Source organism: Rhinichthys klamathensis, unplaced genomic scaffold, assembly GCF_029890125.1.
Source record: "Rhinichthys klamathensis goyatoka isolate OS25496 unplaced genomic scaffold, OSU_Roscu_1.1 h1tg000973l_1, whole genome shotgun sequence".
Taxonomy (NCBI): Eukaryota; Metazoa; Chordata; class Actinopteri; order Cypriniformes; family Leuciscidae; genus Rhinichthys; species Rhinichthys klamathensis.
This window is the reverse complement of record NW_026607285.1, coordinates 137,256-164,218: the sequence shown is the minus strand read 5'-3', so window position 1 is coordinate 164,218 and position 26,963 is coordinate 137,256. Positions and strand designations below refer to the sequence as shown.

At 36.4% G+C, this 26,963-nt stretch overlaps 2 protein-coding genes across 4 annotated transcripts; one reads left to right on the top strand and one right to left on the bottom strand.

The window, feature by feature from the left end:
• Positions 1–1,584: 1,584 nt before the first annotated feature.
• LOC130078745 (zinc finger protein ZFP2-like) lies at positions 1,585–3,588 on the bottom strand. Its single transcript, XM_056244401.1, has 4 exons — positions 3,138–3,588; positions 2,366–2,698; positions 2,167–2,294; positions 1,585–2,073 (listed from the first exon to the last, which is right to left on the bottom strand). The coding sequence occupies exons 1-4, from the start codon at positions 3,514–3,516 to the stop codon at positions 1,711–1,713; spliced, it is 1,203 nt and encodes a 400-aa protein (XP_056100376.1). The 5' UTR covers positions 3,517–3,588; the 3' UTR covers positions 1,585–1,710.
• A 729-nt stretch (positions 3,589–4,317) lies between these two features.
• On the top strand, positions 4,318–25,671 carry zdhhc21 (zinc finger DHHC-type palmitoyltransferase 21). Of its 3 annotated transcripts, none has more exons than XM_056244407.1 (9): positions 4,318–4,447; positions 5,148–5,205; positions 7,905–8,099; positions 9,489–9,587; positions 14,821–14,932; positions 16,840–16,978; positions 19,473–19,589; positions 24,354–24,397; positions 25,468–25,671. In XM_056244407.1, the coding sequence occupies exons 3-9, from the start codon at positions 7,946–7,948 to the stop codon at positions 25,595–25,597; spliced, it is 795 nt and encodes a 264-aa protein (XP_056100382.1). In that variant the 5' UTR covers positions 4,318–4,447; positions 5,148–5,205; positions 7,905–7,945; the 3' UTR covers positions 25,598–25,671. The 3 variants fall into 3 exon arrangements, with proteins under 3 accessions (XP_056100382.1, XP_056100381.1, XP_056100379.1); XM_056244406.1 differs by having other exon boundaries at positions 5,148–5,225; XM_056244404.1 differs by having other exon boundaries at positions 5,148–5,230.
• Positions 25,672–26,963: the final 1,292 nt, after the last annotated feature.

The window sequence follows — 26,963 nt, the reverse complement described above, 5'->3', positions numbered from 1 at the left end:
GCTGCATTTATTTGATAAGAGAAATACAGTAATATTAGGAAATATTATTACAATTTAAAAATGTGATTTATTCCTGTGATTTAAAGCTGAATTTCCAGTACCCCTTCAGTGTCTTCAAGTCTTCAGTGTCACATTCTGATGTGCTGATTTGGTGCTCAATAAATATTTCTTATTATCAGGGTTGTGAAAACCATGATAATTCTTTTAAGAAAATTCAAAAGAACAGCATTTATTTGAAACAGAAATCTTTACTGTCACTTTTGATCAATTTAATTTATTTTTCAAAAATCTTACTGACCCCAAACTTTTGAACAAGAGTATATGTTCAATATTTTAAATGCTATTTTATAAAACATATTTTTGCATTCATATTTATCAAGCACAATTTTAAATGTTAAAAGATAAAAAATAAATGATGAGGATTCATAAAATTCGTATGATTATTTTAACATTTTAATTTAGAAATGACTTTTGACAACTAAATGTTTCAAATGCATTTTAAAAATTACAAGCCTAAAAATATACTGGCGTCTAATACCCAGCCTAGTTGTAATACCATAACATTTCTAATAGGCCTTTCAAATACAGTGCAGTTCATGGTTATGAAGGTGTTTATTTCACATTATTTAGACAAAGATCAGATCACATTTCAAAATCCAGGTAAATTAGGTAAAAATCCAGATAAAAAAATTACAACATTTCCACACAAACACACAACTTTATTATAGCTGTTGATGTTTCACGGTCTATAACTCAAAAATATCAAATTCACAGCAAGGTCCAACAGAACAACTAGGGGAGAGCGGGGCACAACCTAACACCTTTTGACTTTCTCAGTTTGTGTAAATACACTTGGGGTTCAGAGAATGTATTTTTTCCCCACATTAATTTCCCACGTCTAGTACAATTATGTGTTTTTTTTGTTTTATTAATACAGTGTATACTTTTTTCGTAATATACCCTAAAAGAATGCAAGTGAAATGTGACATGCCCCATAGGTGGGACATGTTGTAACATGTGAGGGGCACATTGTAACATGACCATATGACAGCTTAAAATGTTTTCTGATCTAAATAAAAAAAAAAATAGACAAACTAAAATATTGTATCAATAAAATACAATTATTAACTTCAAATAAAATAATGCCATTTTTTAATAATTAAAAATAATCCATTTTTTTAGTTTGACAACAAACACACCGGAAAACAGCTATACAACAGTAAAAAAAAAAAAAAAAAAAAAATTATTTCTGAACATTGACTCAGTCTTTGTTTACCTTTTTCTCATGATTTCTCAATAGAATTCATAAAAGTATAGAATAGAATAGCTTAGTTCTAATAGGGGCACATTGTAACACAGTGTTACAACGTGCCCCTGCAACTGGGATTTAAACCCTGCTAGTGTCTTCTGCTGGTTAGCGAAGCATTGAAGAACTATCTCAACTGTTAAATAACAGATTTAAGATTGAAATAATATCAGATTTGTCTGTATTTTAGAGCATTTTTTTCTCTATATAGTGTTGATATGGCAACTAGTAATTAATACACTAAGTTTCATCATGCTAGCATGTGTGGGAACTGGGAAGTTTTAAACCATGTGTGTTACACCTAGCCCCGCTCTCCCCTACAGATGGTTCCGAGTTGTTGAGAACCTCAAACCTGACTGAACACGACAACAAGCTTTCTATCAAAACTGACCAACGAAATCATTTTATACGCGTGATGTTTCAAAGACAGTATTAGGATGGTGTGATTTCTGGTGGTAGCGCAGACCTCCACAGTTTCTAAAACTCTTCCCACACTCTTCACACACATACGGCTTTTCCCCGGTGTGAATGCGGAAGTGCCGCGTCAGTGCCCCCGAGTGCCGAAACCGGACCCCGCACAATGAACAACTATACGGACGCTCACCAGTGTGTATCCTTAAATGAGTCTTCAGGTTCTCCAGGCGATTGAAGTCTCGGCTGCACATGCTGCAGTGATACGGGCTGCACCCTGGAGGGAAAAGCTGCTGCTTTCTCGGCCGGGTTGCGACAGTGCCTTCTTCCACATTCATTAATATGGTTCTGTGATTCTGAACGGCATGATAACACAGATCATTTGAACTGTGTAATACACGGCTACATAATTTACAAATATACAGGCTGGAATGGATGTTTGTCCTCACCTGCTCATTACAGTTTTGCGTTGACTGCGTGAGGGATGTCCTGTCGTCTTCTGATAGGTAGAGGTTGTGAAACGGGGTGGAGACTAGAGAGACGCAGCCACTGGATGGCAAATTGATCTTTGAGGAGCCTGAGGAAATAAAACATAAATCACTGACACTATTTCAGCACAGCGGAACACTTTTATTGATAAACCATTACCTTGACTGTGGCTGGGTTCTTGATCCAAAGGATCTGTCTCCTTCTGTGGCTTCTCTGGAGCAGGCTTCCAGTCTTCTAGCAGTTTTGGCGGAACTAAAGTCATTCTGTTGTGCACAAACTCCTCATTACAAGTTGAGTCAAAACTATAGTCTGGACTAGAATAAGGAGAACCACATCCAGAGCTGCTATTCAGTGCAAGTTCTTCTGGATCTGACTTTTCACTTTTCACCTTAACTTGCTCAATTGCAGGCTGAAATGATACGCCTTGATCGCTTGGATGTACATCTTGTATGAGATCTATGCTGAGCTCCTTTTGGTCTGATGTATCTTGCTCTGTGAAGACATAAGTGATGACAAAAGTAAAAACAAAAAAAATGTATATATATATATATATATATATATATTTAGTACCGATCAAAAGTTTGGAAACATTACTATTTTTAGAGTACTATTTTGGAGTAATGATGCTGAAAATTCAGCTTTGAATCACATATATAAATTATATTTTAAAGTATATTAAAATAGAAAACGATTATTTTAAAGTGTAATAATATTCCACAATTTTACTGTATTTTTGATTAAAATATGAGCACAAGAAACTTCTTTCAAAAACTGACTTATTTCAGAAAATGGACTTCATTCTCTTGACTTTCCATCATGCTGTAAAAGGGTCTAAATATGACTTGGTTGTCTACAACTGTGATTACTGTCAGTATCTAATCACATGATTTCTGTTTTTCATTTTGAGATAGGCTACTCAAGTTAAACGCACCATGTATAGGTGTTGTGTTAATTTCTTGTGATCGTACACGACCATCATGATGAGATATTTCGTCAAAAGATCCTTTCATCAGCCCTTCACTCTCATCCACATATGCATGCACTTCATCGTGTTTCTGCGGTGTATCCTCTCGCAGACTGTACGAGCTGCTCTGATTTGATTCCCCATGATTGAGATGCTGTGTTGGTAATGTGAGATGGTTGTTCTCCCGCTGTTTCTCGCTGTTATCCAGAAGTCTGCTGAACTCATTGATCGCGATCTCAAGCGCCACCTCAAATGCCCTGCGCAGCGCCGTCTCGAGCGCGGCCTCCACACATCTGGACACTAGTGATATCGGCTCCCTTCCGCTGATTTTCACACGAGCATTCATTTTACAAAAACACACCGTGTCTCACGCATAGGTCTCACTGTCCAGCCCTTCAGAATGCTTATAATGCGGACGCCGTCAGAGTCATTTCCATTTCAAGTGTTGCAGGAAGCTACTGAACAAAACAGACTGACGGCAGGAAATGCTTCAAAATAAAAGTCAATAAACCTTACTGTCTATGCAATAAACTCATAGAGCTTGATCTTGTCCTCAACATGATAATATTTTTTACTAATGTACGCTTTGATAAAATAAAATATATTCTGTTCATTTTCACCTTCATTTTGTTTTATTTAATTAACATTTAGTGTTGTAACGGAATTTAACTATTTTCTCTGAGAGGATATGCTTTATTCTTCAAAACATATCATCAATCTCAGTTGTATCTTCTATTCATTGTGTGATTTTCAGTTTTTGCAAGCAATTTTGTTACTACACGGTTTAAAACTGAGTAGACTGCTAGTTTGGGACGAAATGCTGGTTTTTAGTTATTGATAAATGTATATTTTTAGTGGATAATTTTTATTTTATTTTTGATGCTTTTAAAACATGCGATTTTTCATGTTAGGTTAATTTTATGTTGGATAATAGTTCACCAAACGTATCGAATCTTTCATAGAAGTCTCCCAAGAAATGTAGTTGTCAATTTTATTTTGATTAATTAATTTTATTTTATTTACTTTAGGTTTTATTTTATTATGACAGTAGTAGTGGCTATCCGTAGATAAATAAAGCGTTGTCTCCAAAGACTGTAAGGTTTTCTCACATTTAGACCGCACTCGTGCAATTTTGACAGTTCAGTGGCGCTGCCCAATGAAAAAAGCTTTGCGGCTTCCGTACAATCACAGTCCAGGAAGAGCTCCAATCTTTCGATCTTTGAAACCAACGCCAAACCCTCGACACCCAACTAAGACATCACCGTGTGAGAAAATCAGTAAGTGTTACTTTGAATCGGTAGTCCGATGTCATATTCCGTTTCGCAGGTTGTGCCTTTGATCTTTATTCAGCTGTGTATCATCCTCGTGGGCATCACTCATCATGAGCCACTGCCAGGACATGTTTACTAACAGTGAATGACTATATGATGTGTATACATAAATAGAACAGGAATGCCCTAAAAATAGAAACACGTTTACATGAGTTATTTTTATTAGCTTGGACGGTTTATGAAATGAACTGATTTGTTCTTAAACTATGGCTGTTCTCCTAATATCAAGAGAACTGTCAGCCCAGATCTGCTGTAAAATGCAGAGACATTCTGTTTTATGAGAAATCACAGCTATGTAATCGTTTGGCTTTATTTATTTTGTTTTTCATGTGCCTATTAGAACTGCTAAAAAAAATTCTGTTTAATCACATGGGCGTATGCATGAACAAAGCAAGTGCAGTCCAGTAGGTGTCTCATGTGACCCTCATTCATCATCACCTTTACTGAAAATCTCAAAATGCTGTAATTTATTCTTGAACAAACAGTTTCGGGATAACCTTTGATAGAAACTCCAGATAGAAAATATAGGCCTAATGCATATATATGGACTAAAATGATTTTTTTTTTTTTTTTTTTTTTTTTTTTTTTGTCTAGGGTGAGTTTCCATAAACAAACAACTATCCAGCTTTTGTTTTGTGTGTTCCAGGTTGTCATGGATAGGACCACCGTGATGCTGCTGGTTTCTGTGGACTGACACCATTAAAGTAATACTACTCTGATTCATGTACTGTAAGCTTCATCCATCCACTTCCTTCATATGCAAGTTTTTATATTAACAAATCTTCTGTAGCACCTTATTTAATTGGCTCTAGGCTACAGTCTGTTAAATAAAGGTACAGGGTCGAAAAATAATCCAAAGCACAAAAATAAAACAATACAAATATTACAAAACATGACAACAAAAAAGTCTATAAATCACTAGTTTTTCTAAAAAGACACTTTCCAACTGCGACAACAGTGGTTAAAGTTGCACCGTGAGGCAGCTTATTTCAAGTCAATTTTATGTATATTGCGCTTTATACAATATAGATTGTTAAAAGCAGTTTTACAGGGATAAACAGGAAAAATAATGTTTCAATGATGCAAACAGAGTTCAATTCTGCTGTAAAGAAGTTTTAAAAGAAAATAGTGTCTTTGTTCAGCTGAGGTCAGCTCAGTGTTGGTTCAGTTCCGTTTCGTTTGTTGTAGACATGAGAGTTAATGGGTTTTTGCTTGTGTCACATGATCATGGTGGGGGGTCACGGGATTACGTTGAAATGGGAATATTAGTCACCTGTTCACTGATTGAAGATAGGAAGAGGAAGTGAGCAGGGAGAATGTATTCTTTGTTGACCACAAAACCTCATACCGTCAAGAAATATCAGTCTGTACAATAAGGAAAAGAAATCAAAAGTACTTTTTGCCTCACCAATATTTTATTTTTGTGTCACAAATGCATAGAGTCCCTGTCTCAGTCTCTCTGCGGCCTTTAGCAAGGACAGAGTAGCCACTATACCGTTCAATAACTGTAAATATCATCAAATATGAAATGAGTTCAATTCAACTATAAAGCAGCTCTGTAGAAAACTGCGATGTCATCGTCCAGCTCAAGCCAGTTCTCATCAGTACAGTGTCAGTACAGTCAAATCAATAATATTGCTGAACATTACATGTCCCCAACTAAGCAAGCCAGAGGTGACAGTGGCAAGGAACTCCATCGGTGACAGAATGAAAAATAAAACCTTGGGAGAAACCAGGCTCAGTCGGGGGACCAGATCTACTTTGGCCAAATTAACCAACATGGTGTGGTTATGATTCCAGGCCGCGTCACAAATCAGATTGTGGATTGATATCATTCAGAATGTTTAATCCAGTTCCTTCCTTAAGAAATTGGTGAGGAGGAGTCTCTCTTGCCCCTGAGCCCACTGAGTTTAACAGACCCATGCTGTGGGTTTGGCCGGGGTGTAATTGATAATTAATGGGGAACCGTCGTGTAAGAGGAGGCAATTCCTCCATTGTGCTGTGATTTGACTGTTCACAGTCACATGATAAATTCCACCTCTTGTTTTCGTGCACGTTTCGCGAATCAGACTGAATGAACAAAATCATCTGAAATGACTTGAAAATACGATCTGCGAGGGTTTTTTAGTGAGCAGACAACTTTAGTAGATACCTTTTTGGAGATTAAAGGTACATCTTCATGTCCGACTATCATGACACCTGCAGTGTTTACTTTGATGACTGATGATCTGAAAACAAGTTATTATAACTATTAAAAAGAACAGCTAAACATTAGTTCACAAATAAAATAGATTTCACAGACAAGGTTTAAGCTAGTCCCAGAATAAAATGCATGTTTTAGCTGGTTTAACTGAAAGCAACTTGCACTGACATATCTTAAAATATCTCGGTGGCATTGTTTTGTCTCAAGAAGCACACCAGTAATGTTTTTTTCTAAGACACATTTATAAAAACTACTTAAATGCCCTAGTTGTACTAAGGCCTAATCCTGGCTTAATATAAGCCCTGGCTGTGGAACTGGGCCATTATTTTGGAACAAATGTAAAAATGCTTAAAAGACACTAACTTGATGAGAATATACTTGTTTTTAATAAATAGAACATTAATTGCATTGTTAAATTGTTAATCCAAAATAGTGACTGTTTTTTTTTCCGGGGAAGGTTAATAGTTTAAGTAATGTTATTTATTTAACCTGTAAAATGTGTCAAAATGGAAACCTGTAAAATGTGTTAACTTTTAGCACAATGCACACCGCTGTAAAGGTGTCATACCATCCATACAAAAAAAAAAAAAAAAAAAAAATCAGCTGTAAGTTAATACTTTATTTTTTAACAGACCAATATGTTGGTTAAGAACATTTGTGAAAGTGCTTCTATTTAATTATTTATTTTTATAATTAAAGATATTATCTGGATGATAATAATACGAAGAGCATATTTGATACTTTTCAGAATGTCATGTATTTGGTATGTCTCTCGAGCTGCATAAACTCCACAGGTTTGTGAGAAACCTGATGGTCATGTTCTCCAGCATGGTTGGAAATGATCCAAAAAGCAATGGAAGCAAGAACATATGACCAACTGTACAAAGCGCCACACGACTTTGCGACTTTTCTTTCTTTGTAATGACCATTTAATTGTTTTTATACTTTTAATGTACTTCTGGTAATAAATTAGATTTTGATTTTCAAATATTGTATTATTATAGAAGATTTTAGAATGTTTTTAACCCCGCTGTATGCTTGCTCCATTTGAATTCAATTGATGTGCTTTGTGAAGACGTTCTTATACAAGCTGGTTCATTTTTCATATCCTATTTTGGCCATGGACAAGTCAATATGTTCCATATTAAATGGTACTTTTGGCCAACATTGATCCAAACTCTGCTTTCTGTTTACGATCAGGAGCTGCTTCAGTTATCCTGGCACATACGCTATCCGGAAGGATGAAGCTGCGACTGCATTTTGTGGTGGACCCCATGGGCTGGTTCTGCATGAGCATGGTGCTGTTTGTCTGGTTCTATAACAGCTTCATCATTCCCAAACTGGTGCTGTTGCCACACTATGCGGAGGGACATATACCCACTACGCTTGTGGTCTGTAAGTGCTCTCACCCTGTTCTATTGATAACAGCCCCTATTAAGTGTTGTAATCAGTAGTTCAGTTTCACTGAAATCTCTGGTTTCTGAAAAAATCTGGTTTGTGCAGGTCATAAGGAAAAGCTACAAATGAGTCAGTTAAAACCTGAATTCCTCTTAGATTAGAGAAGAGCAATTGACATAATGAGGTCACGTTCACCATGAGAGTAAGTAGAGTAGCAGGACAGGTTTATGCATAACAAGTTTTTTTTTTTTCTACCACTGAGAACTAATAACAAACCTGACACTCTGTGAACGAAGAATGGGGCTAAATATTTAAGCAAACACTAGCCCAGGGCTGTTCAACTCTGGCCCTCAAAATCCGCTTTCCTTCTCCAAGCCTGATCAAATTTACATATCTGTTGCTTTCCAGTAATCCTGAAGATCTTGATTAGCTTGTTCAGGTGTGTTTGTTCAGGGTTGGAGCTAAACATTGAAGGAAAGTGGATCTCGAGGGCCGGAGTTGCCCACCCCTGCACTAGACTTTAAGCATGCTAAATATCTATGGACACTTCAACGGTCGTAATATGACATCACACTCTGCAGCGTCTTTTTAAATAACATTATTCAATGTATGATACATCCTAAATTTAAAAATATGCAATCTACTGCAACGTACAAAGTGTGCATTCTTTTAATTCAGTTAAGAGGTCACGTCGTGAAACACTGATCTTCTGTTGGTCACACCTCTTCGAGTGATACAAATTCACCGGTCAGAGTTCACTAAACTTAAACTTTGGAACGCACTAAAATTGAGATTTCATTTCCTGTCCTCTGCATTTTGCATGCGTAGAAATGCAAGTCAATGAATGAAAAGGTGTAGTGTTCAAAAGTTTGGGGTCGGTAAAATCCCCAAGGTTGCACCAAGGAAGCATTTATTTAATCAAAAATACAGTAAAATAAGAGTTTTAATATATTTTATAATGGTATTTTTTCCTGTTATGGCAAGGCTTAATTTCCAGCAGCCATTACTCTAGTCTTCACTCTTCTAATATGCTGGTTGTGTGCTCGAGAAACATTTCTTATTATTATCAATGTTAAAAGTGTTTGTGCTGCCTAATATTTCTGTGGAAATATCTTCTTCTTTTTCTTTTTTCAGGATTCTTTAAATTCTTTTGTAACAAAACCAAAATTAGATCGCTTCATCCTTAGGTGTGCTATCAATAAAACCACATTTGTCTGTACATTAAGTGGTTTGGGTGAATTCATTGGAGAAGTTTTAAGTTTTCATTAACATGTTAAAAATAGCAATGTAATAAAAATCTCACTACGTGTCTCCTTGACACCAATTCATGTCTAGTTATAGTGACTTTTGTGATAAATGTGAAATTTCTCTCTTCTATTTCTCCAGGTTACTATCTAGCATCACTGCTGTGTGTCTCAGCATTATTCAGGGCTTCCACCGCCGACCCCGGAAAACTTGCTCAGGACCCCAAAATTCCACTTGGAGGTATGAGACAAACAATGCTCACCTATACTTTCTGTTTTGTTTTTCTCTAACACAGCATAGCTATTCTTGTATTCTAGTACATAGTTTTGTTTCACACATGTTGAAGGATTTATTAATAAGTGGCCTTAAAACTCTTCACCTTGGAGTTCAGAATGCATTAATCGAATATTAATATAGAACTTTGCTCTTTCCATTCTTCATGAAGTTCAACTAACTAACCAGATGAGGGCAGTATACCTCAGTGTTCAGTGACTGTCTTAATACCTTCACTTAATGCTAGACCATTTTCAGAATGTTACAGTAATGTCCAAGTGACCCAATGAACTGTCTTTGGTACACTTTTGAATATTTTTTAATTATCTTTTATTTTTGGCGTTTAGGGATCTGTTGGTTTCTGTAGACACTGAGATATTAGGTGATACAGTGTATTTTGAGTATGGAAGTGTATGAAATACCTCCCGAATTAATTTTGCTCCTATAAATAGCTGTTATGTTTCAGTACATAAGTGAAATCGAACGTTTGTTACTTTGCTACGCTTGATGATATATACTAGCTAGTTAATGGTTTAGCATGTCTGTGTTATTTAGCTGCAAGTACACTTGACTTTACAGAACACACCCTTTTCATAATGTTCATCTGGATTGAAAATGTATTATGATGTAATAATCAGTAATTGGTTCTAAATTATATAAATTTATTATATAATTATGTTATGAATTAGATTTTAATTGGCTGATTATGCTGTATGATATACATGACGCTACAAAACTAAATGTTGTTTTTAAAGTAAACTAACACATGATGGACATTTTTCTCAGTTACACCTAGAAGTAAATATCCACTTTTTTTCTGAACGAGCCTGCTGCATTTTAAATTATGGGTGGCACGCTTGATTCGGAGAACTTCCACTCAAAAAGACTGAAACAATCATTTCAGGTAATAAGGCTGCACTACAAACAATCTTTATCAGTCAGCTTGACTGAATAAGCTGTACATTTTCTGTCCTGCTCTATTTTCATCCATCAGGAAAATAACATAATGCTTGATATTTTAATGTGACATAAATATCACAAAAATGTCTGTGACAAAAGATTTTAGTCCACTAGTTGTGTTCTGTTCCTCTTGATTAGTATTGATTATCCTCTTTTTTCTTTATGTTCTGCTGTATTAATATGAAAAAGATAACAGACATTGTGACAGATCTGCTCTCCTGTTTTTTGTCCCCAAATCTCTTTTCTCGCATCTCTTTCCCGGTTTTTCAAATGGTGCTTTAAAACATATTTTTTTCTCCTTTTCTCCTTAAATGAGTAATCGGTATTTCTAAAGCTTGGAAATGCAACATTTATCTGTCAAAATGGGGGGGGAAAGACTTTGAAATACCCATCAATGGTTCAGTTAATGATGGAACATTTTTGGAGCAGGTGCATTTTTTGGTGCAATATGCTGCTAAAAGACTCGTCTGAGCTTTTGAGGTTATTCATGGTTTGCTGATAGTAATTTGTTAATACATTTACATTTGAAAGTTTCCTTTTGATGTTTGATGGTTTGGTAATGAGGAGAATGTCACCTCATTATACCCAGTTTTTGCTGATTATTATTATTGCATTAATAGAGCCAACCTTTAAACAAGTTTATTGGCAGTTGCTGATTGTTGATAGTTTAATGGAGGTTACTCCCATAATTTGCACAAAGCGTCATGGAGCGTAGGAAAAAGGTGGAGCAAATAATTATATATATATATATATATATATATATATACACACACTCACCTAAAGGATTATTAGGAACACCTGTTCAATTTCTCATTAATGCAATTATCTAATCAACCAATCACATGGCAGTTGCTTCAATGCATTTAGGGGTGTGATCCTGGTCAAGACAATCTCCTGAACTCCAACCTGAATGTCAGAATGGGAAAGAAAGATGATTTAAGCAATTTTGAGCGTGGCATGGTTGTTGGTGCCAGACGGGCCGGTCTGAGTATTTCACAATCTGCTCAGTTACTGGGATTTTCACGCACAACCATTTCTAGGGTTTACAAAGAATGGTGTGAAAAGGGAAAAACATCCAGTATGCGGCAGTCCTGTGGGCGAAAATGCCTTGTTGATGCTAGAGGTCAGAGGAGAATGGGCCGACTGATTCAAGCTGATAGAAGAGCAACTTTGACTGAAATAACCACTCGTTACAACCGAGGTATGCAGCAAAGCATTTGTGAAGCCACAACACGCACAACCTTGAGGCGGATGGGCTACAACAGCAGAAGACCCCACCGGGTACCACTCACCTCCACTACAAATAGGAAAAAGAGGCTACAATTTGCAAGAGCTTACCAAAATTGGACAGTTGAAGACTGGAAAAATGTTGCCTGGTCTGATGAGTCTCGATTTCTGTTGAGACATTCAGATGGTAGAGTCACAATTTGGCGTAAACAGAATGAGAACATGGATCCATCATGCCTTGTTACCACTGTGCAGGCTGGTGGTGGTTTTGGTGTAATGGTGTGGGGGATGTTTTCTTGGCACACTTTAGGCCCCTTAGTGCCAATTGGGCATCGTTTAAATGCCACGGCCTACCTGAGCATTGTTTCTGACCATGTCCATCCCTTTATAGCCACCATGTACCCATCCTCTGATGGCTACTTCCAGCAGGATAATGCACCATGTCACAAAGCTTGAATCATTTCAAATTGGTTTCTTGAACATGACAATGAGTTCACTGTACTAAAATGGCCCCCACAGTCACCAGATCTCAACCCAATAGAGCATCTTTGGGATGTGGTGGAACAGGAGCTTCGTGCCCTGGATGTGCATCCCACAAATCTCCATCAACTGCAAGATGCTATCCTATCAATATGGGCCAACATTTCTAAAGAATGCTTTCAGCACCTTGTTGAATCAATGCCACGTAGAATTAAGGCAGTTCTGAAGGCGAAAGGGGGTCAACCACAGTATTAGTATGGTGTTCCTAATAATCCTTTAGGTGAGTGTATGTGTATATATATGAGGTGTGTAGGTTTACATGAAGTATGCTAACTCGAACTTCTGGGAAAAATCCTCGGTTTTAAAAAACGCAGAACGGAGTACGTTTACACAACAACGGTATGCTTAAAATGGAGAAGTTTTTCCTTTGAATTTTCCTCGTTCAGACGACACCATTGTCAAAACGACCCCCATTCACACGGATCCGCGAAAACGACTTAAAGCGCTGTATTCTGCTGCCAGGCCATTATATGGTGATGAAACGCTGTAGAGATTGTAACCCGTAATACGCATGTGCATGACGTCTTCAGCCCCTCGGTATTGACTTTGCTTTTAGATATTGCGAGACCTGGGGGATTAGAAATGTTGTAAAAGAAATGGTGTTTTTATTACTGAACAGGTGAGTAAGATATGTAATTGAACAGAATACATTGCCATATTTAACTCTCTAACGGAGTTCATTGTAAAGCATTATCTCGAAGGGTCATATTCATCCGCACATTCACGCAGAGCCAAAGCACAACCAAAACAATGTTCTGCTGCGAAATGCATGTAGTTGTTTTTTTTTTACCGCTAGAGGGCACAGAGTACCTTTAATTATTCTAGCAGTTTTGTTTTTGCACTCAAATTCACCTATTTAGTGCAACACTATCACATGGATGAGTTTTTTTCTAGATCTCTGTCATTTGTCCTGCTCTAACCTTTACCAGTCACCACATGCTGTTAGATTTTCTTAAAGGATTTGTTAGTGGCAGTTTGCCGAAAGATTAATTAGACTCAGCTAGGACTCTGATACTATGAACAGCTTGTCGCTAAGCTAGTTATCACTGAATGGCCGGTCTTAGCAAGTCATGCCTTAGATTACCTGATATCAGCTTGGCTTAATGATGTTAAAGACAACCTTCAGAAGAGTTGTCTGACTTATCTGGGGGGGCATTTGAGGTTGTATTAGGCAGAAAAAAAAATGTAATGAGCAATTATAATTATAACAACATTCTATTTTGCTTGGTATTGATACAATATGTAGATGTGCTGCAAATGTGGCCACTCTTTCTTCATATCAAGATTATGTCCCTTTGGTTATTTTATGCTGGGAAACAAACCGGACTGTTATGTACAGTGGAGGAAATAAGTTTTCAACAAGTTTTTTTATTAAACACCTTTCCAATGCAGCAATTCACATGGTATTACCTCAAGAAATCTACGTAGATCAAGAACACATTACAATCCATAAAACAAGTTATATTTAATAAAGTGAAATGACACAAGAAAAAAGTATTGAACATATTGAGGGAACGTTTACACGACAACGATATGCTTAAAACGGAGACGTTTCTCCTTTGAGTTTTCCGCGTTCAGACGACACCATTGTCAAAACGATTTTATTTTCTTGAGTTAATACAAATGTCATCATTTTTTTTTAATGTTGACGTGTTGAATACTTATTTCCCCCACTGTATCTTGGTTAAGTGGATTGAAATACACTTAGCCATGCAACTAGTGAAATCTGTTAACTTAACAGTCATTTATGTAAACGTGTGACCCCAATTTTTTGGCATGCCACATATCTTATTTCTGTAAGGACATTTTTGTCCCCACATTAAAGATTTTGGGGTATTTGCTCCTGTTACTTTCGGACCATTCCTTTCATGACGTAATAGTGATTTTGGAAAAGGTGAAAGTGTATAGTCACAAATTACATCATAGTGATTTTGAAACATTATTCTGGATATTTATTGGATCATCTATTGTGATATTAATGATTGTATAACCCAAAATCCAAAGTATTTAGACTTTTAGTAGATTAGATTTCATAATGTATATCCCCTTTGAGGCATAATAAGCGTAGAATATATAGAAATCATAATATTGGAATAGGCTCCACTAAGTCCAGAATGATTTCAGAACGTCATGTCCTCTGAGGACATCATGTCTTGATGAAATAAGTTTGGTATTAAAAGTATAGAACAATAAATATAATGTTTTTGTTGTAATGTTTAGCGTCCTGCTCTTGTACATCTTCTCTCTTGCCTGTTTCTTCATTTTCTTTCCTTCCCTTTTTTTTTATTATTCAGTAAAGTTGAGAAAATAAAATGTCTCTCTGAATACCACTAGATGGCAATGAATACCTTTTTTGTGTGTTTTTTGTTTTTTGCCAAAGTTAGAATTACAGTTTGCTTTGTACGGGTTTCAACACTGAAAAGTGGATGATTTAGTGATTTTGTTTTAGGTTTTGTTTGCCTTGTCATTTCAGAGAGAGACGACTGGGAACTGTGCAATAAATGCAACATGATGAGACCAAAGAGGTCACACCACTGCAGCCGCTGCGGCCACTGTGTCCGTCGCATGGACCACCACTGTCCCTGGTAAAACTTTTACAAGAAATACAAATAATAAAGTCAATTCACTTCTACCAGCTTTTGTTTGAGACATGGGAGTCTTTTAAAAAAGTTCAGTATCTATATCTTATCCATGTATTTTGTACATAAATTGTCCAATAAATTAGTTTTCAACTGTTTAACATTGAGAAAAAAAAAAGAGGTAATTTTATACGGTACTCTAAGGCTTGTTATGTCTATGTGAGACGTGCTGAGATCTTTACGATGGTTTAGGATCCAAACTGAAATCTGGCATGTTGACCTAAGGTCACAGTATAACCTTAAAGGACCCTGTACCCCAGACAGCTTTACATTCCTGGTGGGTTTTGTATGGAGGAAGTTTAATGAAGTCTCTGTAGAGGGGTAAAACAGAGGGAGAGGCGATATCGAGTGACCAGAGAAGCCCGTGTTAAGTCCAGCTCTACAGTACAGCTGAAGAAGGCTGCTGTCTGTCTGGACTCAGCAAATCGTGACTCCCTGTCATCGCCTGTAATGGCCGAGGGAAGCGGAGGGAAAAAAAAACGAGGCCATATCGTTTTCCGTCTTCGTTTGACTAACAGTTCAACCTTGCCTTGCTCTCCTCTCTCTCTTTTGGCCTTCTCTGCCCGCTTTCTCAACTCTCTTCTCTTGTGTTCCTTGTGCTTCTTCATGTGCTTTGACTTGTCTTAAAATGCAAGAGAATAGCATTAATGTCAGACAGAGACCGCAACCTAAAACACATTGATGGCTGTATGGTTTCTTTTGCATTTACATATTTATGCCAAATCAATATTTTTCTAACTTAAATCAATTTTATTTAATTAGTCTTTATTTAATTGATCATTATTAGGTTGGATTGGTGCTAAAGGCACACCTTATGGAAAATCCGCTGTTTACTCATCGTATATGATTTGAAAATGTATTGAAAATTGACCATGCAACACATTTTATGCAGATACTTTAGCTAAAATAATGTTAAAGTTAATGCTTGTTCAAAACAATCTCTTTAACCATATTCTTTTCTGATAAATAAAGTTGATATACTTTTATTTAATAAATAGTCATTAAAATATCTAGAAAAATTTGATTAAATAAAATATAAGTCTGAAAGACTATTACACTGCTTTAAAGGAGATCCCCAAATGATTTAATATGGTTTACAGTAGGAACAATAAATATTTTATTTTATGATATGATATTTAATATAAATATTTTTTTAAATATGATGGTTTCAAAATGAATATAGTGATTATCTCTAAGGTGGACATCCAACTTAAATTATATTGACCATTTTAATCTAACACTTTCATGTCAGCCAGTTTTTTATTATCCCATCAATGATTCAATTCAATTCACATTTATTTGTATAGCGTTTTCACAATACATATTTCAAAGCAGCTTTACAGAATATACATGTTTTTACATTTAAGTGTAATCTGTTATTAGATGACTGTGTCAAAGTAATGTCCATATAGACTTTATATTGTTGCGTGTGATTCTGTTTCCAAGTGCATAGTGAAGCACGGATGTTTAGAGAAGTGATGCGGTTGTGAATTTTTATGCCTATTAGTATCATGACGTTTAGTTTAACTACATGTTATGATCAAACTGTATTAAAAGAAATGTCGTTAGCAAGCTGACTCACTGGGATTTGGAATAGAGCTTGTTTATTTTAGTTTAGGTATTCAAATAAATATTAATACATATAACATATTAATTTGCACTTCTTATAATACCTCTCTCTCTCTCTCTCTCTCTCTCTCTCTCTCTCTCTCTCTCTCTCTCTCTCTCTCTCTCTCTCTCTCTCTCTCTCTCTCTCTCTCTCTCTCTCTCTCTCTCTCTCTCTCTCTCTCTCTCTCTCTCTCTCTCTCTCTCTCTCTCTCTCTCTCTCTCTCTCTCTCTCTCTCTCTGTGCAGGATTAATAACTGTGTTGGGGAGGATAACCACTGGCTCTTTTTGCAGCTGTGTTTTTACACTCAGGTTCTGAGTCTTTACACTCTGGTGCTGGACTTTTGCCAGTACTACTACTTCCAGCCCCTGTCCTCGGTGGACCGGGTAAGACCATCTTACATTTTACACTCCTACATTTATACTGTCCCGAGTACTTTAAGTCTGCCACTGTAAGGGTTTAAATCATTGAATAACTATTTTAAAGCTCAGTTGTAAGTCATAATTTCCCTCCAATTCAGTGTGCACATTATTTTAGGCAAACACAGTTCAGTAAATATGAGCCGTAATCAATATGGGGTAAGGTACACTAAAAATATTAATTAATTACTAGTAGCTACTAATTACATCTTCAACAGTGTAGTTAATTACTGTGCTAATTACTCTCTCTCTAAAAAGTATTGCAGTACTTATAACTACTTTCTAAATTACCATAGCAACCATGACCATTTGAATGACATTCTACTCTTTTAATTCTTTCAAATATATTAGATAAAATTGCATAAATTATTTTTGAACTGACCAAAGTATTTAAAGGGAGACAGTTACATTAAAAACATACATTTTAACATTAGATGTTAAATCCACCATTGTTTTAGAATATAGTCTATACAATATTTATTGCAATTATATCAGAAGTAATTGTAATTAAATTACAGACAAATTAAGAGTAATCCCTTACTTTTTTTCAACGGAAAAATTATTAAGTACTTAGTAATTGCATTACACCCAACACTGGTGTAATATGGTAAAACACCACACAAATTCATTAACAAGCAATAAATTTTTTAGTACAATGGCAGTACTATGACAGTGATGGTTATAGCATACTTTTTGTAAATCTTGATTTTTGGCAACAACAAAAAAACTATATATATATATATATATATATATTTTTTTTTTTTTGTCAAAAATCTTTTGGCTGATTAAATAAAATTCGACTGATCGAATTTAAAAAAAATCATTTTGATATTGTTTCCAGTTCATTTGTCGTATAGATAGTTAAGTCAAGTACATTGCATTGTGGAATACAGCTCATTATGCATTACATTTTGTCAAATGCATATTTGCATATTGTTATGAAGAACTATTAAATGTAGTATGCTATTTTTCATTTAGCTGTCTTTATTATTCTGTGGTTTAGTAGAATCTTTTCAATGGAGGCAGATGATTTAGCACTGGATTTGCACCTCTTAACTGAGATTAGGGACCTGCAGGTGGCATCAGCATTACTGTTAAGTACTGAATAAGCTTTGAATGCGAGACACTGAATTTAACACCAGTTGTATTTGCATGCGATGATCGTTTGTACTGGTCTTATGCCATATCACTTCACCCAAAACACACCTGCAAACAGCAATTTCCCAAAGTTTAAGCCTTTATGGTTTTATTGCATATTTTATTGCTGCTTTCAAATAATGTTATTTGCTCTGTAATATTTTTACACTGACTGATTAAAAAAAATCCTGATAAGAAATTCTTGATGATTGCATAGTTGTTCCACAGAAAACAATTTCTTAAAAAACAAAGCAAAACAAAACAACCCTGTGACCCTGTGCCCTTTGGACCGATTAATCGCATCCAAAATAAAAGTTTGTGTTTACATAATATATGTGTGTGTACTGTGTATAATTATTTTGCATATATAAATACACACATATGCATGTATATATTTAAGAAATATTTGCATGTATTTACTGTATATATATATATATTTCTACATAATTTATATTATATAAATATTTGATATATTAATAACACATTTTTATTAAATATATACATGCATGTGTGTGTATTTTATATATATTTAAAATAATTATACACAGTACACACACATATATTATGTAAACACAAACTTTTATTTTGGATGCGATTCATTATTTAGTCTTATGGTCTGGTCTTGTCTTTTAAAGTTATGGTCTGATGATTGGTGGCTTTAGGGGTAGTGGGTGATAAATACAATTTCACAATTTTGAGAATCAAAATTAAATTAGTTTAAATTAAATAAAATTATACATTTATTTTAAGAACATAGTGTTCTTTGATCAATTTTAGAGTAGAAATGTTGTTATTTTAAAAACTAATAGCAGGTGAAGTTGTGGGACTTGTTTTCTCCCATGTCTCAAAGAGTCAGGAATATAGTGCTGTAATTTTCCGTCAGAGCATTTAAATTCACAGGAGCATCATTCCAACTTGAATGCAGCTGAACAGCTGAGCCATCATGGCAATGCTAGACTGCCTGTAAATAAAAGCCCATAACGCTCAATTTCCTGTTTTTGTTTATTCTGTGGAGCATTGTGTGTGAGTAAACAGACGCAGCTGAGAAGCGAGAGATGCTGTATAGACACAGAAACAGCTGTATGGAAGAGATAGTGACGTTATCTTTCCTATAAGAAGCAAAGTATTGTGGATTTTGAGTATTTGTGTGTTTGCTGTAATAGTCACAGATAAGCCTTTAGCGAAAAAAAACAAGCAGTGTCACATCACTTTCCATAACGGCCTGAGGTGCAAAAATGTGTAGCATAGAAATTTGACATGGGAATGGTCTGATTTGTCCATGAGAGTTTATTGCATGTGTGTAAAATGTTTGTCTCTCTCTCAGGCGGAGTTTGCAGTACGTCATGAGTTGGCTCTTCTACGTGGGTCCTGTTTCATGGGGCTGATTATGTTTGGTGGAATGAGCAGCCTTTTCTACACACAAGTCAAAGGAATCCTCGCAGTGAGTACATAAATTAGTTTAACTGTGCAGGTTTAAAGGGGTCATATGATGGTTCTAAAAAGAACATTATTTTCTGTATTTGGTTTAATTCAATGTGTTTACGTGGTTTTAGGTTAAAAAAGTCACAATTATTTTACACATACTGTACATTATTGTTGCTCCTCTATGCCCCGCCTTTCTGAAACGTGTCGATTTTCACAAAGCTCATTGTTCTGAAAAGCGCGGAGTGCTCTGATTGGCCAGCAATCCAGTGCATTGTGATTGGCCCAAAAACCATAAGCGTGTGACGGAAATGTCACGCCCCTTACCATATTTGGAACATCAGCTCCCAAAGCAATAATGTCAGGTGATAATAATGTCGGTACTACCTTATCAATTCGAGCCCGAATCATTCTGAACCGGAAAATGCAGATGACCAAGCTATTTAAACATAAAACTATGTCTGCATTTGTGATCGTAGAAACGACAAGCAAGCGCTACTCTATACTGCTCAAAACTCACGTTTGAATAGTCAGTAGCAAATTCTTAAAATATGAAAACATACTTACAGACTGTGTAGTGCCAGAATGTACATGCAAATATTGAATTGCCCCACTTTTTAGAATCAGCCTTTGTGCACAGCCGGCCTTGTACTCTCGCAGGTTCTGGAAACAGTCCTCCGAAAAAATGCGCAGCACACAGTCGAAAATTTTAGTTGTACTGTTCTGGAACAGTGTTGTAAATAAAGCATAAGCACTGTTTTCTAATTGTATCCTCTTTTGGAAGGCCAAACGCTCGTTTTGGGAGGGTCGATTCAGCATGTAGAATTGGTGTCGGTGAGAGAGAGAACTCTGATTGGCTGCTCAGCTTAGTGAATGAGTCGGTGCAGTGCAATATATTTGTAGAAATAGACATTTGTCTCATAAACACGCAGGCGCATATCGCATGTGATAGTTGACAGTTGGCTGTCGCGAGGCGACAACACAGTCGGCTTTCATCATCGCTAGTTCTTTGGCGTCGGTTTCATGTGTCCCTACTCTTAAGCTTAAGACACACTCTTCTTCATTAAAAGTAGTGAGACTAAATTATCTTACCATACATACTGATACAGCTTTCTCTCCTATTGCGGTCTTTGATCTTGAGTTTAGTTGATGATAAATAAAATGCAGCTCATATCTGTTGCTTTCGCTGACGTGAACTCTGGTAAATTTGCATATAGCACAGGAATTGAAGATCGAATTTATATTTGTTTTGCTGAGACTTTAAATGGTCAAGTGTAAATGGAAGACATTTAACAAAACAGACAATTATCCAATCAGTAAAAATGCATGAAGTGACCAGGTGTAAACATGCCTTAAGATAAAACACATCATGGAATCACATAATAATGACAAGTAATGACATGAGATATGAACGTTTTACATTTACATTACAATTATTATTAGTCCACTTTAAACATTGTACTAACTATAAGTAACTACATGTCACAAGCAACTACATGTCATCTAACTCTCATTAGAGTATTAATAGACTGTTAGTTTAGGGTTAGGGTCAGTACAGTAAGTTGGCATGTACCTGCAAAGTTACTTAGTTCAATAAAATGTCTAAAGTGGACTATCGAAATAAAGTGTTACCTAATTATATTCCATTCATGATATTTTATTAAAATAAAATATCAGCTATCCAATATTTTCTTACAAAGGCTCAGTTAAATCCAGAGGTTTGGGAGTGTGGGAGACACATTTTGAATATCATCAACCTCTCTTCAAAATACAATACGCTTTTAAATGATTTTTCAAGATAAATACATATGGCGTATATTGAAAGCATAACAACTGAATATTAAACCAGTCAAAACAGCATTTTTAAACAATTGCACTTAAAATTTGAACTAAAATTTAGTTTAAACCATGTATGATTGAAATAGTTTGAGCTGCTGGGGGTGCTTTATTGGTCATTTTGTGTTTCTGTTAAAAAAGATAATATAGATAATAACAATTATGACGTCCAAGGTTAGGAATACGCTAAAAGTTACTTAAAGGGATAGTTCACTTTGAAATTTATTTTTGTTATGTTTTAGCTTACCTCAAGGGCATCCATCTTGAGGTAAGCTAAAACATACCAAAAATTAATTTCAAAGTGAACTATCCCTTTATGTAACTTTTAGCTAGGTGTCTTTAGTAGGTGTCTTTCAAAGTGAACTATCCCTTTAAGTAAGTTTTAGCTAGGTGTCTTTAGGAGGTGTCTTTGTTTCCGCAGTAGTTTCAATTTTGATATTTTTAGGTCAAACCGTTCTTGTCTGTCAGTCATATAATGCAGGTCTATGGTCACTTCCTCAAAGAGCATGCACAGAGAAGTCCAAATTAAACATGATTTAATGACTCGTAAATGTAAGTACACATTTATGGCCTAAGACACGAAACGAGCAGTTTGTGTGAGAAAACGAACAGTATTTATATCGTTTTTACCTCTTGTAAACACAGCCACGTCCAAGTGATCTGAGGGCGCGGGCGCTTCGGTCTTTTCCGGCAAGCGCCGGAAGTGATCTCTCGCGCGTGTACGTCACTCATACAATTGTTTTATTTATTTATTTATTTTTTATTGTTTTCTTTTACGACGGTTTAAAATATCCCGGATAAGCGCAAATTAGTACCATTTTAATTAGCCGTCTTACCTACAATCTCTGTTCTGTGTAAAAATGAGTGACGTACACGCGCGAGAGATCGTCAGATCACTTGGACGTGGCTGTGTTTACAAGACTATCCCTTTAAATGTAAAATGTGTTCTCCATTTAACAACATTAACTTTACAATAGTGAAAAACGACTTCCCTTTTTGGTTACATCTTCCCTCAGGTATATTGCATTTTTTCTTGCGTGGCTGGATGTTGGGCTCATGAACCCTAATTGAGTTGTCTGCATTTGCCCGAACTGATTTGCTGAAATCAATACAATGTTAGGAAAGGGAATTGCCGCTAATGCGTCCCGCTCGCTGTGAAGCAGGAAAGACTAGCCGGCAGAGGATTCGGCTTGGTCTTAAAGCATTCCGCGAACGGATATGTTCTCAAACAATGATTTGTCCGAAAAGATCCCTTAAGAGTTTGACATACATTATGGTCCCTCATATTCTGGTGAGCATACGTGAGCATACGCATAATCCCTTTAAAAGGTGGTCAGACGCTGTATCTCTGTGTATACACTATAGTATATTACTGAGTCCTTCAATCTCTTCTTCTACTTCCTTTATGTCCTCCATCCTTTCTCTGTTGATTAGGCCTGAAACATGGCTGTGATTGGGGCAAGCGGGATAATCACGTTTGACTCTTATCCTTTAATTGATGACTTCATGTGATGCAAAAGAGGATTAGCAGTGTCCTAGTTAAATTCGGCAAAAAAGTGCAGCCCTTTAAAAAGCATACACCTCCCCTTAATCTTATTCTCTGGTTCCCAGTCATGATCACTTGACCCCCACGCGTCCACCATATGCTGTGGAAATGATTCAAAGAACACATCCCACTTCACATCCTATCCTCCGTCGTTTGAGTAGTGTCTTCCGTCTTCTCATTACAAATTTCCAACCGTTAACTAAGTTTAAGATAGCAATTTACACTTGTTATGGGTCAGTTTACCCAACTGTAACCTTTCTCCAAACCCTTTGGACAACCGTGTCTTCCTCCACAGGCTCAATTGCACAAGCCTGAAAATGTAATCCTGTTATCCTTAATTATTACACAAGCTGATGTCCAGCCGTTCTTTTAGATGACCTTTGACGTTTACCCATTCTTGCAGGAGACTTCCTTTGACAGCGCTAATCTAACCTGTGTTGCTAAAAGCCCATGTTAAGCTGTCTTATCTTGTGTCCTGTACTGCCCTTAAGCCTTCTCGTTATCCAAAGGCCAGGAAAGTCCTGATGCTTTAACGCACAAGCTACTCTTTCACCCCGCTATCCCATGTTGTGATGTCTTGGAAGATTTAGCGGCTGACAGGGTGGTTGTTCATAGCCCCGTGCCAGTCATAGCAACTGTGGAAGCAGACTTAACCATTGATCCCTGCAAAGATCTTTTCCTCACGCATGCTCTCTGAGGGCAGCTCAGTTCGGCCTGAAGTGCAGCCACGTCGGATTGGCATGACGCTTGCTGCTCCGGGCCAAGAGTGTGTCCTCTAGCGGTTCACAATGTGAATCTGACTTATGAAGAGTCATTGACTTCAGCAATTCAAGTCAGGATTTTTACATAACCTCTAATGGTTAACGGAGCCCTTTTTTATTTATTTGTCTTGTGGATCGCACACAAAGCACAGATTGTTCTAAAAAAGCCACTGTCAATCACACGTCCACCATTTTTCACACAAACAGGCTCTTCAGTCTCGCCTCTGTTAATCCCACCTTATTTACATATTCAGTCTGTTTTTTTTTTTGTCTCTTTGCCGCGTCTCTTCACCTGGCAAGCAGGGGGGATTTTAGCATCCCTATGCATGCGGTCCCATTGTCCGCAGGCAGATGCCCTTTTGCCCCTGTGCCAACTTGGCAAGGTGAGGAGGGCACCAAGGGAGTGTTGCTGCTGTCAGCTTCACTGTCTCTCTTTTGTCTCAGTGTATTCTGTAGTGGTTTTCACTCCCAGCGTGGGAAAGATCAAAAACCGATCCAATTCACCCCCTTGCATCCACTGGCTCGCTGTCATAAATCATTTCATGAATTGTCATTGTATTGTCTCGTACATTCATAAGAAATAACTTGCTCATAGTTCATTGCTGATACTAAGCAATATCCTTCACTTTTTCCACGGCAGGACACAACGACCATAGAGAAGATGTCGCACTTATTGGAAGACATGTAAGTATCAAAACTTGCAGTATCATTTCAGTCATTTAACAATAATGTAATGCCGTCTAAACCCTCATTACATGGAGATCAGGGCTACTTGTTACAGCTCAACTGTAAAAAATCTTCCTGGCCTCAAACCCAAAACCTTAAAGACTTTTATTCAGCAAAGAAGCATTACATTAATCAAAAGTGTCAATATAAATAAATGTTATATCGTTACAAAAGATTTCCGTAACACAGTTTAGGGTCCAATTCTCACTATTAACTAGTTGCTTATTAGCATGCATAAACGGTAGCTAGGATATTGGGTGTTTATTAGTACTTTTAAAATGCCTTATTCTGCTGCATGACCATATTCTACATCCCTTAATCATACCCAATACCTAAACTTAACAACTACTTTACTAACTATTTATAAGCAGTAATTCGATATAATTCGTAGTACAAATATTATTTGAGTATCAGCATATTAAAATGATTTCTGAAGGATCAGGACACTGAAAAATGAAGTAATGGCTGCTAAAATAGAAAACTGTTATTTTAAATTGTAATCCACCCATCAACTAAATGTTGATTTGGTGATCTTAAGAGAATTTGTTCAAAAACATTACTGACCTTGAACATTTGAACAGTACACTTGTTTCAAAAAGAAAATTCAGAATTAGTTTTTCTTCTGATTTAGTCTTCTAGTCTTAATTGTTTTGTATTTCATAATTGTTTTACTATTTAACTGAAAACCTCTAATATGCCAATTAATAGCAGGTTCCATAATGTAATGTGACAACATGCCCCACTATTGGCCACAATGGATCGGTTTGTGTTCTATAAACCATATCTTTCTTCCACTACCATAACTTTAATAACTTTTTCTATCTAAGATGTTTAGGTTATGTGTCTATATAGAAATTAATTTTCAAAACGTAAACCTACAATGACTAATATTCACTTGAGTAAAATGTGTGACAACTAGCCCCAGTCTCTCCTAAAGCTCTTAGCTTCTCTCTATAGTTCATATTTCAAGGGTGATATTATTTCACATCAACTTATGATGCATACTTTAATTTATTCCGCTCTCCCAGTGGACCGCGGCGGTCGTGGCAGCAAGCAATGGCTGAGGTGTTTGGCACTCGCTGGAAGATCCTGTGGTTCCTGCCGTTCAGGAGCAGACAGCCTCTAAGGCTCAACCTGACCTCACGCTCTCATGTGTAGACAGACAGACAGAGACACACACACATCTCTCCAGTGGGAAAGGTTACCCTCTGACCCCAGCGCCCCCCCACCCCCTCTCCCCGCCCCCTTGTGTTCAGCAAAACACTCTCTACAATAGATTGGTATCTCTACTGGATCACACTTCTTCAGGTTCTATATGAAAATAATCTGATATATATCTATTCATATAGAATGAAGTTGAAGTTGGAAATAACAGTGTCAAATATGTAGTCTTTTTCTGTTTTGACTGCGCATGCTGGGTCAGGGTTTCAGGGTACTGAAACAGGATTACAAGGGAATAGTTGATTGTGAGGCTTTGTTGTCTCCAGGGTAACCCTTATTTGTTGAGCCCTCTGCCCAGTCCTCTCTCCCAGGTCTGGATCACGTGAGCACTTGTCATGGGAGTGGGCGGAGATTGTCTGGTTTTATGGCACTGAGGGTTGATGGCTCTCGAGGTGAGTCATGACCTCTGGCATGGGTGAAAGACACTGCTGAAGTTTCGTTTAACAACGCTCACATACACACGTTCACAGACACGGTTTACGATACCTTTTACTATAACGCACATAATTACGCATTCCTCTGCACCAAGCACTGCTAATGCCTCTGCTAAGCGTTTGACTACTATAACTGTATTTGATCGTTTTTTTTTGTTTGTTTTTTCATTGTTAATGTTTTTGTGCCTTTTAAAATCCATATGTTTTTAACTCATTTGTGTCTTATTAAACATTTATTTTTATATCAAGTCACAGTGGAAATGTGCTGCATTTTTTTTTAGGAGAAATTAAACTAATAATAATAAGAATTTAATAATTATTATAATAATAATAGCCAATGATACAATATTTGTCCATATTTGAAAATTACATTTTAAACGACACATCAAAAAAAAGTTAAAATGTTCTAAATTAAATTCACTTATGTAAAAGACGTAATTCACTAAAAAGGATTAAACATGATTTATACTTTTATTTTTGGCCGGATTTTACTGAAGGTTATTGCACAAGACTATAAATGCATAACTTTGCATAAATTACCTTGTAACATTTGTACATGTTCCAAATCCAAACCCTGAAATCAAGTAGCAAATCCCCAATTGTCTGAAGTGCCTCTAAACATGCAGTTCTAATAAAATAACTTACTATCCGTTAGGTGAACAAATACACTACTGTGACTTTTTTTGGTTCACAGTTTCCTGAAAACACCGTAATGATCCGCAGGTACATCTGGGGTAAACACATTTATACTGACAAGCCAATCCAGATTAAACAGTTAAACAATATTTTCCACACATTTTCTTTTGTCATGGTAGCTCTGATGGTGATTGGTAGCCCTTTCTATCTTAAATCTAGCTCTAGTTGAGATC

What these genes read in the sequence shown, in the direction of transcription:
- LOC130078745 (XM_056244401.1), bottom strand. Translation starts at nt 3,516, where the DNA reads ATGAATGCTCGTGTGAAAATCAGCGGAAGGGAGCCGATATCACTAGTG. An exon ending in TAACACAACACCTATACATG is followed by an intron (nt 2,699 to 3,137) that starts GTGCGTTTAACT and finishes ATGTCTTCACAG; the next exon opens with AGCAAGATACATCAGACCAA. An exon ending in CGCAAAACTGTAATGAGCAG is followed by an intron (nt 2,074 to 2,166) that starts GTGAGGACAAAC and finishes CATGCCGTTCAG; the next exon opens with AATCACAGAACCATATTAAT.
- zdhhc21 (XM_056244407.1), top strand. Translation starts at nt 7,946, where the DNA reads ATGAAGCTGCGACTGCATTTTGTGGTGGACCCCATGGGCTGGTTCTGC. An exon ending in ATGGACCACCACTGTCCCTG is followed by an intron (nt 14,933 to 16,839) that starts GTAAAACTTTTA and finishes CTCTCTGTGCAG; the next exon opens with GATTAATAACTGTGTTGGGG. An exon ending in AAGTCAAAGGAATCCTCGCA is followed by an intron (nt 19,590 to 24,353) that starts GTGAGTACATAA and finishes TTTCCACGGCAG; the next exon opens with GACACAACGACCATAGAGAA.